The sequence below is a fragment of the Dama dama genome, chromosome 29, assembly GCF_033118175.1.
Source record: "Dama dama isolate Ldn47 chromosome 29, ASM3311817v1, whole genome shotgun sequence".
NCBI classification, from domain to species: domain Eukaryota; kingdom Metazoa; phylum Chordata; class Mammalia; order Artiodactyla; family Cervidae; genus Dama; species Dama dama.
In genome coordinates this window covers 14,268,155-14,282,449 of record NC_083709.1, presented here as the reverse complement: position 1 = coordinate 14,282,449, position 14,295 = coordinate 14,268,155, and the positions used below count along the sequence as shown (strand labels likewise).

The following is a 14,295-nucleotide window of genomic DNA, read 5'->3' as shown; positions in this document are numbered from 1 at the left end:
CCTGGAAGGGGTCCCCCTTTCTGCAACATAATTATTCTCCTTAAAAATGTCCACTAGGAAAGTTAAAATCACCACCACACTCCCAGATAACACTATTTGTGTTGTTTCACTTCACGAAAAGCAATGACATCGACCATCCTGAATACACTTCTTTTCCAGGAACATTCTATGTAGAAGGGATCATCCATCAGAGCTGCTACTACACAGGGATTTGAAAATCCAGACCACTCTTTTCTTCCTCTTTAAGGACTTTCCATTAGAAAGCACCTTTGAGAGATATTCAACAAAAAAATTCTCTACAAATCGCTTACTGCTAGCAAGTGTCTCCTCTCTATTACCCTCAGGTCAAAATGCTGTTGTTGGACACAGTTTACCAAGACAAAGCTAATTATGCAGAAAATTCTCTACAGATAGAGTGTCTTATTTCTCTTGGTACCAGTCAACAGAAAAATACCATTTATTTGGTGATGTACCTACCATCCCAGATCTTTACTCCCTTTTTCATTCTTTTATTTAAAAGCAAAGTTTTAGCTTTAACACATGAAATGTGCATTTTTAGCCTGAGGTAATAATGACCACTTTGAAATAAGTAGCCTCAATTAAAATAAAAAAAGAAGTTTCTGTGTTATTTAAATTAATTTTAATGAATACATTTAATTTTAAGTATTTCTTAGATACTTATTTAATACATTATCTACCTAAGCAATGCAAGGCAAAGGTACTTTGAAATCAACTTGAATTACCCAGTTGGTAGTTTAGTATTTAACAGAACAACAGACAACTTTCTTTTGTCACATGAACTTCAACACATACAAATAGACCATGAATCCTGAATCAGTATTTGAAGTGAATCATTGCAGACAAAAACATTACAGAAACCTCAAAGCTAACACACCAAGTGGTTTTACTTTTATAGAATTTTTAAGTACTACGAAGAATAGTTTTCTGTGTACAAATGAAATTTCCCAACCTTCAATTAATTCATCGAAACTCAAGATGCATTCTCTTGTAAGACAGGAAAAATACACAAACTTGATTACTGCCATTCTTACACACACACACAGTACAGTTAAACCAAACTCCTTCATGCAAAGAAACAGAAGGTAGATGAATACCTTTAGAAAAAGTTTCTGCCTGTCCACCAGCCAAGATAGAAAGATTTTACTTATTCTGTAGTATTAACAATTCCTGTATTTGGAGCAAATATGATTTATCAAATCCTAAACTCAAGAAACTTTCTATAATCATATTCCCCTGACTTATAAACCAAATTGTATTCATCAGAGTAAGTAAAAAACAGTAAAATGATGCTAAATTTTCTAATACTCTGCACTCCAGGCCTTTTTGCTGTTACTGTTCAGACACAATACAATAGCTAAAATCACCAAGTCACAATATTTCCTTGTGTTACTTACCATTTCCAGTATTTATGAAATAAGAGAAGCATAGCCTGGAGAAACCATCTTGCTGGTAAACAGCAGAGCAGATCTTTTTCACAAATGGGAACAGGTTTTACAGTTCTCCTGGAACATATCACCATTCATATGTACTCACCATATTTCAGTGTTTTTTCTGAAGAACTTAAGACATTCTGCCAACACCTGTCTCCTTCACAACAGAAATGCAATGTACATTTCTTTCAGATACCCAAAATGATGCCAATAACTTATTCATTTCGTTTTGCATTTGGCCAACATTTTACAAAATCACAACATCGCAGCATAGACAAAACTTCATAATCACCTTTCAGATAGAATCAGCAAGAAGCCATTGCAATAATCATCTGCCTTATTTTAAAAGCCTGTAACGATTATGCAGGTGATAGCAGAATCACATAAAATGGTATCAGCAATGACTTACCTCTATCACTGAAGTCATCAACCAGGATGATTTCTGCGATCAGACTCTCCGGGGTCCGGTTGATGATGCTGTGTATGGTCCGGAGGAGGGAGGTCCAGCCTTCGTTATGGAACGGGATAATGATGCTGGTGTTTGGCAGCCTTTCCAGGTACATCTTGTGCTTACAGCTGGAGTTGGAAGAGGAGGGCAAGGCTATGTGAGATGCAAAACGGTAGTACATTTTATATTGTCATTGACAAATTATGTTACCAGACAACTGGGAAAATGAGACTTTGCCTAATGATTGCCCAGCCAGAGCTTCTACATCATTATAGCTACTCTACCCATTCTTGGGATTTATTAATGATTCCCTTTCACATCCACTCTCTCTTTTTTTTTTTGAATGTGTCAATTTCACATTTATTCAGTTACAGATAATGTGTCTCGACTCAACAAGGTTAAATAATAAGAAGCTCTGTTGGACTATAAAACCAGATAAATAGTTTATTCCAGTGATTCTTGGTCAATTTTGCCATAATTTCCTCAGCTATGCCCTCCTTTGTATATTGACTTCATCTATGCTTTTCTATATCAGTGGCTCAAAAAGAAGGTAAGAATTACACTGAAATGTCATGCTCTTGTTAATATATATTTTCTCTATTGCTATCTAATAGTAATAAGGACAAATTTTATGTATTAATATCATTTCCATTGAGCACATGGTTAATGTTTGGGTGGATTTCTGGGAAGTTTTGGAAGTTTAACTTCTGTAATATTTATGCCCAAATAATCAGTTAAAGTTAGGTTATGTCTCCATGGCTGGGCAGTGTTTAAGACTCTAGGGGAGAAAGGAGACTTAAAGTGAAAGAAGTGAAAATTTAATCTTAAATAATCATATACTGATGCAACCTCATGGTTGAGACTACAGTGAGATTCAAATCATGACACTATGACTTTCCTTACGAGAACTATAGAGATCTCATATTTCTGTTATCACTGTGAAGTAATCTGAGATGCCAAATAGGAAGTAGGTTTTAACTCTGGGCATAGTTACGAGCAATTTAGTATATGTCATGGCTATGCTTTCAATATTCTTGATTTATTTAAGTAATTTATAAATAGGGCAGAAAACTGGGTCTCAAATCTCATTTAATTTTTAGTTCAGCATTGGTCATACTTGCCCAAGCTTTATGAAGGATAATGAATTCACTTGTTGGTGAAACATTTGAGTTACTTTAAAAATGATACAGAATGAACTTTTAATCAGTTATCAAAATTCAGAGATTTTCCTGATATGGACAACCTGAAGACAAAAAAGAGAGCAAAAATCTGGAAACAGACACAGTTTCTGCTTAAAAGCAAGAATATCTAATAATTTGTCTTTTGCCAGAAATGGCTATTTAATTTAGATGAGAAAACAAAACAAAGTATAAATTTTGAAGCATGCATAGTTTCAACCAGTATGCATAGAAACATACCAGAATATTCAAGGCATTACCTACAATGTGTTTTTAGTCAATTATTTCTATACTTTATTTTACTATGATCTCAATAGGATAACTTAAATATCACTATGGGTATAAAATAGATCTTGTCTTACAGTTTCAGATGACAGAATATTAGTATAATGCAATTAAAGAAAAAAATTAACTATCCTGGATGTTACAATAAAATGACATATTTTTAGACAAAAAATTTAAATATAAAAATATAAGCATTTCTTTCTATCTTGTCACTTTATTATCACTTTATTTGATCTCAGATTTTAAAAATTGTAAAAATATTTATAAAAATGGTAGATTTCAATGTTTTCAAATACAATTGAGAGAGCTAGGAAAAAACCATCAAAATGATACCATGAAATGGGCATAAAAGCCCTATAAAATACATGCTCCTAAAAGAACCAGGGCTTCCCTGGTGGCTCAGTGGTAAAAAATCTGCCTGCAATGCAGGAGACCCATGTTTGATCTCTGGGTCAGGAAGATCCCCTGGAGGAGGGAATGGTAATCCATTCCAGTATTCTGACCTGGAGTATTCCATGGATAGAGAAGCCTGGCAGGTTAAAGTTCATGGGCTTGCAAAGAGTCAAACACAACTGAGTGGCTTTCACAAAGGAACATATTCCTTTTGGGGATAACATAAAATGATTTTAAAGAGCAATATATGAAGCATACATGTCAGTGATTTCCAAGAGTACAGTGAGATGGGTGCTTTCACATGTAAAGCACAAAGATGGAAAAGAGTGCTAAAGGAATTCAGTGCATCTTGCCATAATTACAGAGAGTTACCCATTCAACAGGGCTTCCTTGGTGGGTCAGAGGTTAAAGCGTCTGCCTGCAATGCGGGAGACCTGGGTTCGATCCCTGGGTCAGGAAGATCCCCTGGAGAAGGAAATGGCGACCCACTCCAGTATTCTTGCCTGGAGAATCCCATGGATGGAGGAGCCTGGTAAGCTACAGTCCATGGGGTAGCAAAGAGTCGGACACGATTGAGCGACGTAACTTTCACTTTCACTTTTCATCCATTCAACAAAGCCAAAGACCTGAGACAAGTGTGTTTTCCTGGATCAACATTCAGCTCAGTTCAGTTCAGTCACTCAGTCATGTGTGACTCTTTGTGACCCCATGGACTGCAGCACACCAGGCTCCCTTGTCCATCACCAACTCCTGGCACTTGCTCAAAGTCATGTCCATTGAGTCAGTGATGCCATCCAACCATCGCATACTCTGTCGTCCCCTTCTCCTCCTGTCTTGAATCTTGCCCAGCATCAGGGTCTTTTCCAGTGAGTCAGTTCTCATCAGTTTGCCAAAGAATTGGAGCTTCAGCTTCAGCATCAGTCTTTCCAATGAACACCCAGGACTGATCTCCTTCAGGATGGACTGGTTGGATCTCCTTGCAGGCCAAGGGACTCTCCAGAGTCTTTTCCAACACCACAGTTCAAGAGCATCAACTCTTTGGAGCTCACCTTTTTTTATGGTCCAACTCTAATATCCATACACGATTACTGGAAAAACCATAGCTTTAACTATACAGGCCTTTGTCAGTAAAGTAATGTCTCTGCTTTCTAATATTCTGTCTATGTCGGTCATAGCTTTTCTTCCAAGGAACAAGCATCTTTTAATTTCATGGCTCCAATCACCATCTGCTGTGATTTTGGAGCCCCAGATCATAAAAGCTGTCACTGTTTCCATTGTTTCCCCATCTATTTGCCATGAAGTGATGGGACCAGATGCCATGATCTTAGTTTTTTGAGTGTCATACCTAACAATGCTCTGGGCATGTAACTGATATTCCCATGAGGAAAATTATTCTTTTAACATTTACAGGAGATATTGCACACATTGCTTGCTTGTTTGTTAAATAAGAGCTGTATTCAGAGTAATACACTATAGCAGGGTTCCCAACCCCTGGGCCATGGACCAGTTCATGTTAGGACCAAGCTGCACAGCAGGAGATGAGCAGTGGGCAAGTGAAGTTTCTTTTGTATTTACAGCTGCTCCCCATTGTTTGCATGACCTTCTGAGCTCTACCTCCTCTCAGGTCAGCTGTGGCATTAGATTCTCATAGGAGCATGGACCCTACTGTCCCTGAATCATTCTAAAACTATCTCCCCCATCTCATCCATGGAAAAATTGTCTTCCACGAAACCAATCTCTGGTGCCAAAAATGTTAGGGACCACAGCCCAAAAGCAATCAGTAAGCTTTGGGATTTAAAGGTACATTTAACAGCTATATATAATCCATTCAGAAAAACAGGCAGACTTGTGAGGATGGGCAAGAAAGCCATTGCTCATAAAAGTATTTTAAGTAATTTCTACATGTGTGAGCTCAAAGTACTACCATACAAGGGATGTGAAAGTATCTTTTTGTTCATTTGTGTGTTCAGTTCACAATGATTTGCTGTTGGCTTACCCCTAGCCAGGATGCAAAGTGGAGATAAAACAATGAATGAACCCCAGTTTCTGACTTTAAGGTATTTATGTTAATAATAGGAGATACAGACTGGTAAAGACGCAAAGATTTAAAGGGGAATTGATATGTAGAGGTATACAAGCATTTGAGAGTGGGGCCCCTGAATCAATTCATAAAGTAGTGCAGAAATGCAAGTGAGAGTCAAAAGGGGCCTGCAAAAGACCAGCTTGAGATATATTTAGGAAAATAATTGACATGACTTAGTAACTGTCTAGGAAAAACAATTATGGAGGACCCCCATGTTTTTGGACATGGTTAACTGATGTATGAAATACAGATGGATGTAAGAACACAGTCGTGAGGGACATCTGAGTGCTCCAAGACTTGAGAGTAAAGATGAATTTAGTTTTGACCACATTAAGTTTGAAGTGTCAAAATGAAATCAAGTTGAACATGAAAACAGATCCTTTGCTCCTTGTCCTGCTTGCTCATTTCTGTTCTCCTCCAGCCTTAAAAGACCTTAATTCTTTCAATTCAGGTATATGCGAGACAGCAAAAGAGACACAGATGTAAAGAATAGACTGTTGGACTCCGTGGGAGAAGATGAGGTGGGATGATTTGAGAGAATAGCATTGAAACATGTATATTTTTATGTTTCAATATGAAACAAATATACATTTTCATGTATAACATATGTGAAATAGATTGCCAGTCCAGGTTCGATGCATGAGGCAGGGTGCTCAGGGCTGGTGCACTGGGATGACCCTGAGGGATGGGATGGGGAGGGAGGTGGGAGGGGGGTGCAGGATGGGGGACACATGTACACCCGTGGTGGATTCATGTGAATGTATGGCAAAAACCACCACAATATTGTAAAGTAATTAGCCTCCAATTAAAATAATTTTAAAAAGACCTTAATTCTAGGAACGAGGTTCACTCAGCAACTCAACCTAACTCCTGACTTACGCTCTCCTGAATGCACACTATGTATGCCTTGTCTAACCTGCTGATTGTTTTTCTAGATAAAAAAAAGTAAAGATAAAGAGTAAAGTAGTTAAAAAATGATTAGCTCTCTACCCCAGCAGCCCCTTCAGCAATCCTGCAGGCAGATCACACAGGCAAGACAACATCAGAAGAGATGTTCACGCAATGGAGAATGATCAGAATCCAACATCCTGCTCTGATGATTCACTGAGATTCTTCCCCATTTCTCCCTTTAAAACTGGTCATGGCCAAGCAGAATCTTCAGAGTTGGTCTCTGGACAAATCCACCTTCTCCTCAGACTGCTGACTTTTCTGATTGAAGCACCTTTCCTGTCTACTCATACTTGCCTCTCAAATGATTGACTTTTGAGCAACTGAACCTGAGTTCAATAACAAACACAGCAGTGATATATGATGTAACAATTAGCTGTCTATGTATGCACATGTGTGTATGTGTATCTACCTATCATCTATGTGTCTACTACCTATAATCTATTATCTAATTATTTATCATCGATCATCCATGTATCTATCCATCTATCCACTCACCCATTTATCCATCCATCTATCATCCCTCTATCTAATATCCATCTATCTATCTATCTATCAATCTATTTAACATCTATCTAAATATCTATAGTTTAAATAAAGATCTGATTTACTAGAAGCACAAGTTGATGAGTAACAGCTCCAGCATTGATGCTAGAGCATCACCACCGTCTCTACAGCATCACCATCCTAGTTCTTGCCAAGTTGGTCTTACCATAAGTACCAGCAGACAGTCAACAGAGTGCTTTCATCTCTGATATAAGGCAGATCAAAAGTTCCGTGGCAAATGAATGCCCTAGAGCAAGTGTCAGCCAATGAAGCTGGGAAAAAAGCCGTTCTATAGTGAAGCATCTCTGAGGTGTTTTCTGTATCATCTCCATGGTTTTCCAGCAAGATGGAGCCTCAGGTGTCCACAGAGATAAGCATCAGGATGGGGATCTTTGGCTGGCTGATTTCCCTTCCCTGTCTTACCTCTTCACCCTCCTTACCCAGGAATACTCTGTGATTATATCTTTAAAACTACTGCAGTCAGATTGTGTCTCAGAGTCTAATTTAGGGGAAACCAATCTGAAACAATCAGCCTGCCAGTGTAGGAGGCACAGAAGACTTGGGTTTGATCCCTGGGTCAGAAATATCCCCTGGAGGAGGAAATGGAAACTCACTACAGCATTCTTGTCTGGAGAATTCCATGGACAGAGGAGCCTGGCAGGCTACAGTCCATGGGGTCACAAAGAGTTGGACATGACTGAGCATGCACCCAAATTACATTAAAAATAGCCTTAATCTAATAAGTAGATTATTAGTAATAAAGTTACCTTCTTTATATAGATGCCTGTAATTTTTTTCAGTGAGACCACACTGAAAACTCACTCCTTATGATTATTCCTCAAATATTGAAAAATCACATTTTATACATTAGACTATTGAGGTTTAAATGTGGCTTTGCCATGTGTGTGAAAATGGGTCAGTTATTTAACTTCTATAAGACTAGTTTTCTCATGTGTAACAATATACAAGCAAAAAAATTATAATTTATTCATAATTTATGAAAGAGAATTAAATTAGGTAATCCATACAAAGCACTCAGTACAGTATTATATTGGATAATAGTTTTTTCAGATTATATGTTGCTGTTATTGTTGCTTTTTAAAAAAATATTTTTTTTGATGTGGAAATGAGTTTGTTCTCATATTGCTTCTTTTTCATGTTTTGGTTGTTTGGCCATGAGGAATGTGGGATCTTAGTTCCCTGACCAGATGTTGAACCCACATCCCCTACGTTGGAAGGTGAAGTCTTAACCACTGGATCATCTGGGAAGTCCACCGTTGCCTTAACAGTTGTTATTTTATCTGTCAAGTCCTCTGTGAAAGACGCTAGGAAACAAGGAGAGACAGGAATGGCATGAGAAAAAGTGAGAGACACATGATAAAAAGATGAATAAATTAGAGTTTCCTCCCTTAAGGATTCACAGACCAGTGGACAGATACATAAAATGATTAGGCTCAAATGAGACAAGGGACATAATAGATGGCACGCAGGCACGGAAGAGCCTGCAGGAAGTATGACTAACTTTGTCTGAAAGAATTAGGTACGTCTTTATAGACGAGCCTGTATGTGGAAAACAGATCATGGAGGATCTTGAAAGTGATTCTAAGAAATCTGGACATTAGCCTGCAGTCAATGTGAAGTATTTCTCATACTGTTAGTGATGGGGAAGACAGGATAGTGTTTATAATTCCTCTGACATGTGGGTAAATGATGCACCGAGACAGCAAAGATGAAAGGAAGAAAGTTTAGAGATTGTAATAGCTTGGGCAAAAATAATGAGGGTGGTGATCTGATTTTTACTCTAAGGAAAGCCAGCCTGTTTGTGGTGGTGCCTGACCTGATTAAATCATATTTAGTCATTCCAGCATTTAAGCTGCTCCAAAGGAAATTGAATTCATTCTCAAAGTCAGCGATTGCATTGGCCAAGCTATTGTTCAGATGACCGCTTCTCATTATTACTAGACATATTGAAGCATATCCAGGATTTTATTAAGAATCTGCAACCTGTGTATTTTAGATATAACTTCAAGTTAAACTGGAAATGGGAAATTTGTGAAATGAGAAGACAATGCGGCAATATGGAACTGTGTTGAAGAAATAAGTAAAATGAAGTCAGACACAATTTATATGTTTATGGATAGGTAGCAAATTTATATAAAGAAATAGGGATAATTTAAAATTGTTGTATTAAGTTTATAGGACTATGGGTGAAAATGCGTCATTATTGCATTTAATATTGTTGTATTATTTTAAAATAAGCCTTTTCATAAAATTAACTTGGAGAGTAATAATGGCTCAGAAATGAAGACATCTCTTTAAATAACACTTTATCTAAGTGAATGGAAAAACAAATCTTTAAATTTAGATGGACCAAAGAGACAAAAGAAATAAATTCTTAAGCTACTTGTGAGAAATGACAAATCTTAAAGGCATTTTTAAAAGTTGATAAAAAACCCAATTAGTCTGTAAACCATTCACAGTAATGAAAATAAAACTGAATAGAATATTTCTCACACCATTCTGTTTCCACAAACAAAGCATATATGTTTTCTGATATTCACTAGTGGCATTTAATAACAGAGCAATTTAAAGATATATTTAACAACATTGTTTATTATAGACATACTTAACCACCATTCTTTTATAATTACATTAATTTATCTTTACAATTTCACTGGTTTCACAAAAAGCAGTTCTTTAACAAATAGGAATAAACCATTTAAAAAAAAATTAGAGATATGTGATTTAAATACCTGACTTATTTTTAATTTTTTTTTTGGTCTGAAAGAGATATTCTATTGTCCATGCAACAATATCAACCTTTATACTGTGAGTATTTAGGTAAACGTGCATTTAAGGTTCTCAAAGCTTTCATATTTTCCTCACCATCATCTAAACACACTTTCTCATGCCTAAGGCTGAATATTTAGTTTTGGACACAACGACAAAACCTCCATTTTATAGATTCAGACTCTCAGACTGCAAGATTTGAGTAGAACATTTGAGTGAAAGCATTTGAACATTTCACTCCTTAGATCATTTCATTAGCTTATTTAAAGTTATTATTTTATTGGATTTTTTCTATTTATATTAAGTAGATCAGTCAGGATGTTATGTTATGTTATGTTATGTTATGGTATGGTATGGTATGGCATGGTATGGTAATAAATTACTCCCAATCCCAATGGCGCAAAAACATGGACATCCTTGTCTTACATTTAGATCTTTAATTCATTTTGAGTTTATTTTTGTGTATGGTGTTAGAAAGTGTTCTAGTTTCATTCTTTTACAAGTGGTTGACCAGTTTTCCCAGCACCACTTGTTAAAGAGGTTGTCTTTTTTCCATTGTATATCCTTGCCTCCTTTGTCAAAGATAAGGTGTCCATAGGTTCGTGGATTTATCTCTGGGCTTTCTATTCTGTTCCATTGATCTATATTTCTGTCTTTGTTCCAGTACCATACTGTCTTGATGACTGTGGCTTTGTAGTAGAGTCTGAAGTCAGGTAGGTTGATTCCTCCAGTTCCATTCTTCTTTCTCAAGATTACTTTGGCTATTCGAGGTTTTTTGTATTTCCATACAAATTGTGAAATTCTTTGGTCTAGTTCTGTGAAAAATACCGTTGGTAGCTTGATAGGGATTGCATTGAATCTATAGATTGCTTTGGGTAGAATAGCCATTTTGACAATATTGATTATTCTAATCCATGAACACGGTATGTTTCTCCATCTGTTTGTGTCCTCTTTGATTTCTTTCATCAGTGTTTTATAGTTTTCTATGTATAGGTCTTTTGTTTCTTTAGGTAGATATACCCCTAAATATTTTATTTTTTTGTTGCAATGGTGAATGGTATTGTTTCCTTAATTTCTCTTTCTGTTTTTTCATTGTTAGTATATAGGAATGCAAGGGATTTCTGTGTGTTAATTTTATATTCTGCAACTTTACTATATTCATTGATTAGCTCTAGTAATTTTCTGGAAGAGTCTTTAGGGTTTCCTATGTAGAGGATCATGTCATCTGCAAACAGTGAGAGTTTCACTTGTTTTCCTATCTGGATTCCTTTTACTTCTTTTTCTGCTCTGATTGCTGTGGCCAAAACATCCAACACTATGTTGAATAGTAGTGGTGAGAGTGGGCACCCTTGTCTTGTTCCTGATTTCAGGGGAAATGCTTTCAATTTTTCACCATTGAGGGTGATGCTTGCTGTGGGTTTGTCATATATAGCTTTTATTATGTTGGGGTATGTTCCTTCTATTCCTGCTTTCTGGAGAGTTTTAATCATAAATGAGTGTTGAATTTTGTCAAAGGCTTTCTCTGCATCTATTGAGATAATCATATGGTTTTTATCTTTCAATTTGTTAATGTGCTGTATTACATTGACTGATTTGCAGATATTAAAGAATCCTTGTGTTCCTGGGATAAAGCCCACTTGCTCATGGTGTATGATTTTTTTAATATGTTGTTGGATTCTGTTTGCTAGAATTTTGTTAAGGATTTTTTCATCTCTGTTCATCAGTGATATTGGCCTGTAGTTTTCTTTTTTTGTGGCATCTTTGTCTGGTTTTCTATAAAACTCCTAGAGGAGAACATAGGCAAAACACTCTCCAACATAAATCACAGCAAGATCCTCTATGACCCACCTCCCAGAATATTGGAAATAAAAGCAAAAATAAACAAATGGGACCTAATGAAACTTAAGAGCTTTTGCACAACAAAGGAAACTATAAGTAAGGTGAAAAGAAAGCCCTCAGATAGGGAGAAAATAATTGCAAATGAATCAACAGGCAAAGGATTAATCTCAAAAATATACAAGCAACTCCTGCAGCTCAATTCCAGAAAAATAAATGACCCAATCAAAAAATGGGCCAAAGAACTAAACAGACATTTCTCCAAAGAAGACATACAGATGGCTAACAAACACATGAAAAGATGCTCAACATCACTCATTACTAGAGAAATGCAAATCAAAACCACAACTAGGTACCATTACACGCCAGTCAGGATGGCTGTTATCCAAAAGTCTACAAGCAATAAATGCTGGAGAGGGTGTGGAGAAAAGGGAACCCTCTTATACTGTTGGTGGGAATGCAAACTAGTACAGCCGCTATGGAAAACAGTGTGGAGATTTCTTAGAAAACTGGAAATAGAACTGCCATATGACCCAGCAATCCCACTTCTGGGCATACACACTGAGGAAACCAGATCTGAAAGAGACACGTGCACCCCAATGTTCATCGCAGCACTGTTTATAATAGCCAGGACATGGAAGCAACCGAGATGCCCATCAGCAGATGAATGGATAAGGAAGCTGTGGTATATATACACCATGGAATATTACTCAGCCGTTAAAAAGAATTCATTTGAACCAGTTCTAATGAGATGGATGAAACTGGAGCCCATTATACAGAGTGAAGTAAGCCAGAAAGATAAAGAACATTACAGCATACTAACACATATATATGGAATTTAGAAAGATGGTAACGATAACCCTATATGCAAAACAGAAAAAGAGACACAGAAGTACAGAACAGACTTTTGAACTCTGTGGGAGAAGGTGAGGGTGGGATGTTTCGAAAGACCAGCATGTATATTATCTATGGTGAAACAGATCACCAGCCCAGGTGGGATGCATGAGACAAGTGCTCGGGCCTGGTGCACTGGGGAGACCCAGAGGAACCGGGTGGAGAGGGAGGTGGGAGGGGGGATCGGGATGGGGAATACGTGTAACTCTATGGCTGATTCATATCAATGTATGACAAAACCCACTGAAATGTTGTGAAGTAATTAGCCTCCAACTAATAAAAAATGAATTAATAAATTAATAAATTAAAAAAAACAAACATGGACATCCTCTCTCTGTGTCTTCTGCCTATTTATTGCTAGTTGGCTAGAGAGTCTCTGCCTGAGGTCACTGGCACCACACAATGTTTTGACCATTGTCAATCACTGTGCCAGAGGTTAGTTAGAACAGTGGTGGGTTTCAAGCTGAATATTAAATGGTCTGTCTCTAAAATGACAGTTCCTTCTGCTTACAAATCACTGGCCAGCACTAGTCACATGGCAGGAGGGCCCAAGAAGTGCAATTTTATAGACAGTGCAGAAGAATTACAGCCAGAAATACTTGGAATGAAGATGACCATCCTAGTCTTCTGCCTTCTTTAAAATAAAAAAGGAAATAGGAAAATGGAAACTACCTGTTATATTACATTACATGGAAACATTAAAGAGATTCAATTTCCTCACAGACCAAAAAAGAAAGATATGATCATATATATTTAAGGTTTCCCATCTTCAGAAGCATAGCTGCAATCTCATTTTTAGAACTGCAACCACACTTCAGGTATCATCAAGTTTAGTCCTTCATTTAATTGAAATTTGAGACATTTAGAGTTTTAGAGAGTTAAACAAAAATTATTTTAACAATCAAACAGGTAAAACAGTGTACTGGGTGAAGAGTGATAAAATTATGGGGCACTTGACACAAAGAGTTTAAAAATTTTTGAAAGATATTTATAACTCACATAGCTAGGGAGTAGAGAGCAAAAAAATGGAATCCAACACTCTTCAGTTCTTATTACATAATATTTTGGACATGCCATTCTATGATTGGCTTTTTAAGACATCTTTATATTAATCCAATCCATTAAATTATATAAATACTATAATATTTTAAAGTGAGGTAGGAAATTACTCCACTAGATCAAACATTTTTGTGAAATATGTAATCTATTACCCCACAAATACTTCTGGAAGTAAGCCATTTAATAATATATATAAAGAAATACCTATGAGAAAAATTTATGACAAATTATCATTTGAATACAGACTCTAAGAAGGCCTGGACAACTGAACCAGTGGGCTATCTGGACCACTAGATTACACTAGCAGGGGAAGGAAAGAAGCAGACATTGTGTCCCCTATATCTAATATTTCTCTATTAGTTTTGTATATTTTAATAAAGACAG

The 14,295-nt window shown here is 36.7% G+C and overlaps 1 protein-coding gene across 1 annotated transcript in view; it reads right to left on the bottom strand.

Annotated features, from left to right (window-relative positions):
• GALNTL6 (polypeptide N-acetylgalactosaminyltransferase like 6) overlaps window positions 1–14,295 on the bottom strand; it is a 1,397,085-nt gene that overhangs the window by 779,428 nt on the left and 603,362 nt on the right. Inside the window, exon 4 of the mRNA XM_061132206.1 lies at window positions 1,861–2,027. Within this exon, the coding sequence (XP_060988189.1) occupies window positions 1,861–2,027 (167 nt within the window). The remainder of the gene's footprint in view (window positions 1–1,860; window positions 2,028–14,295) is intronic.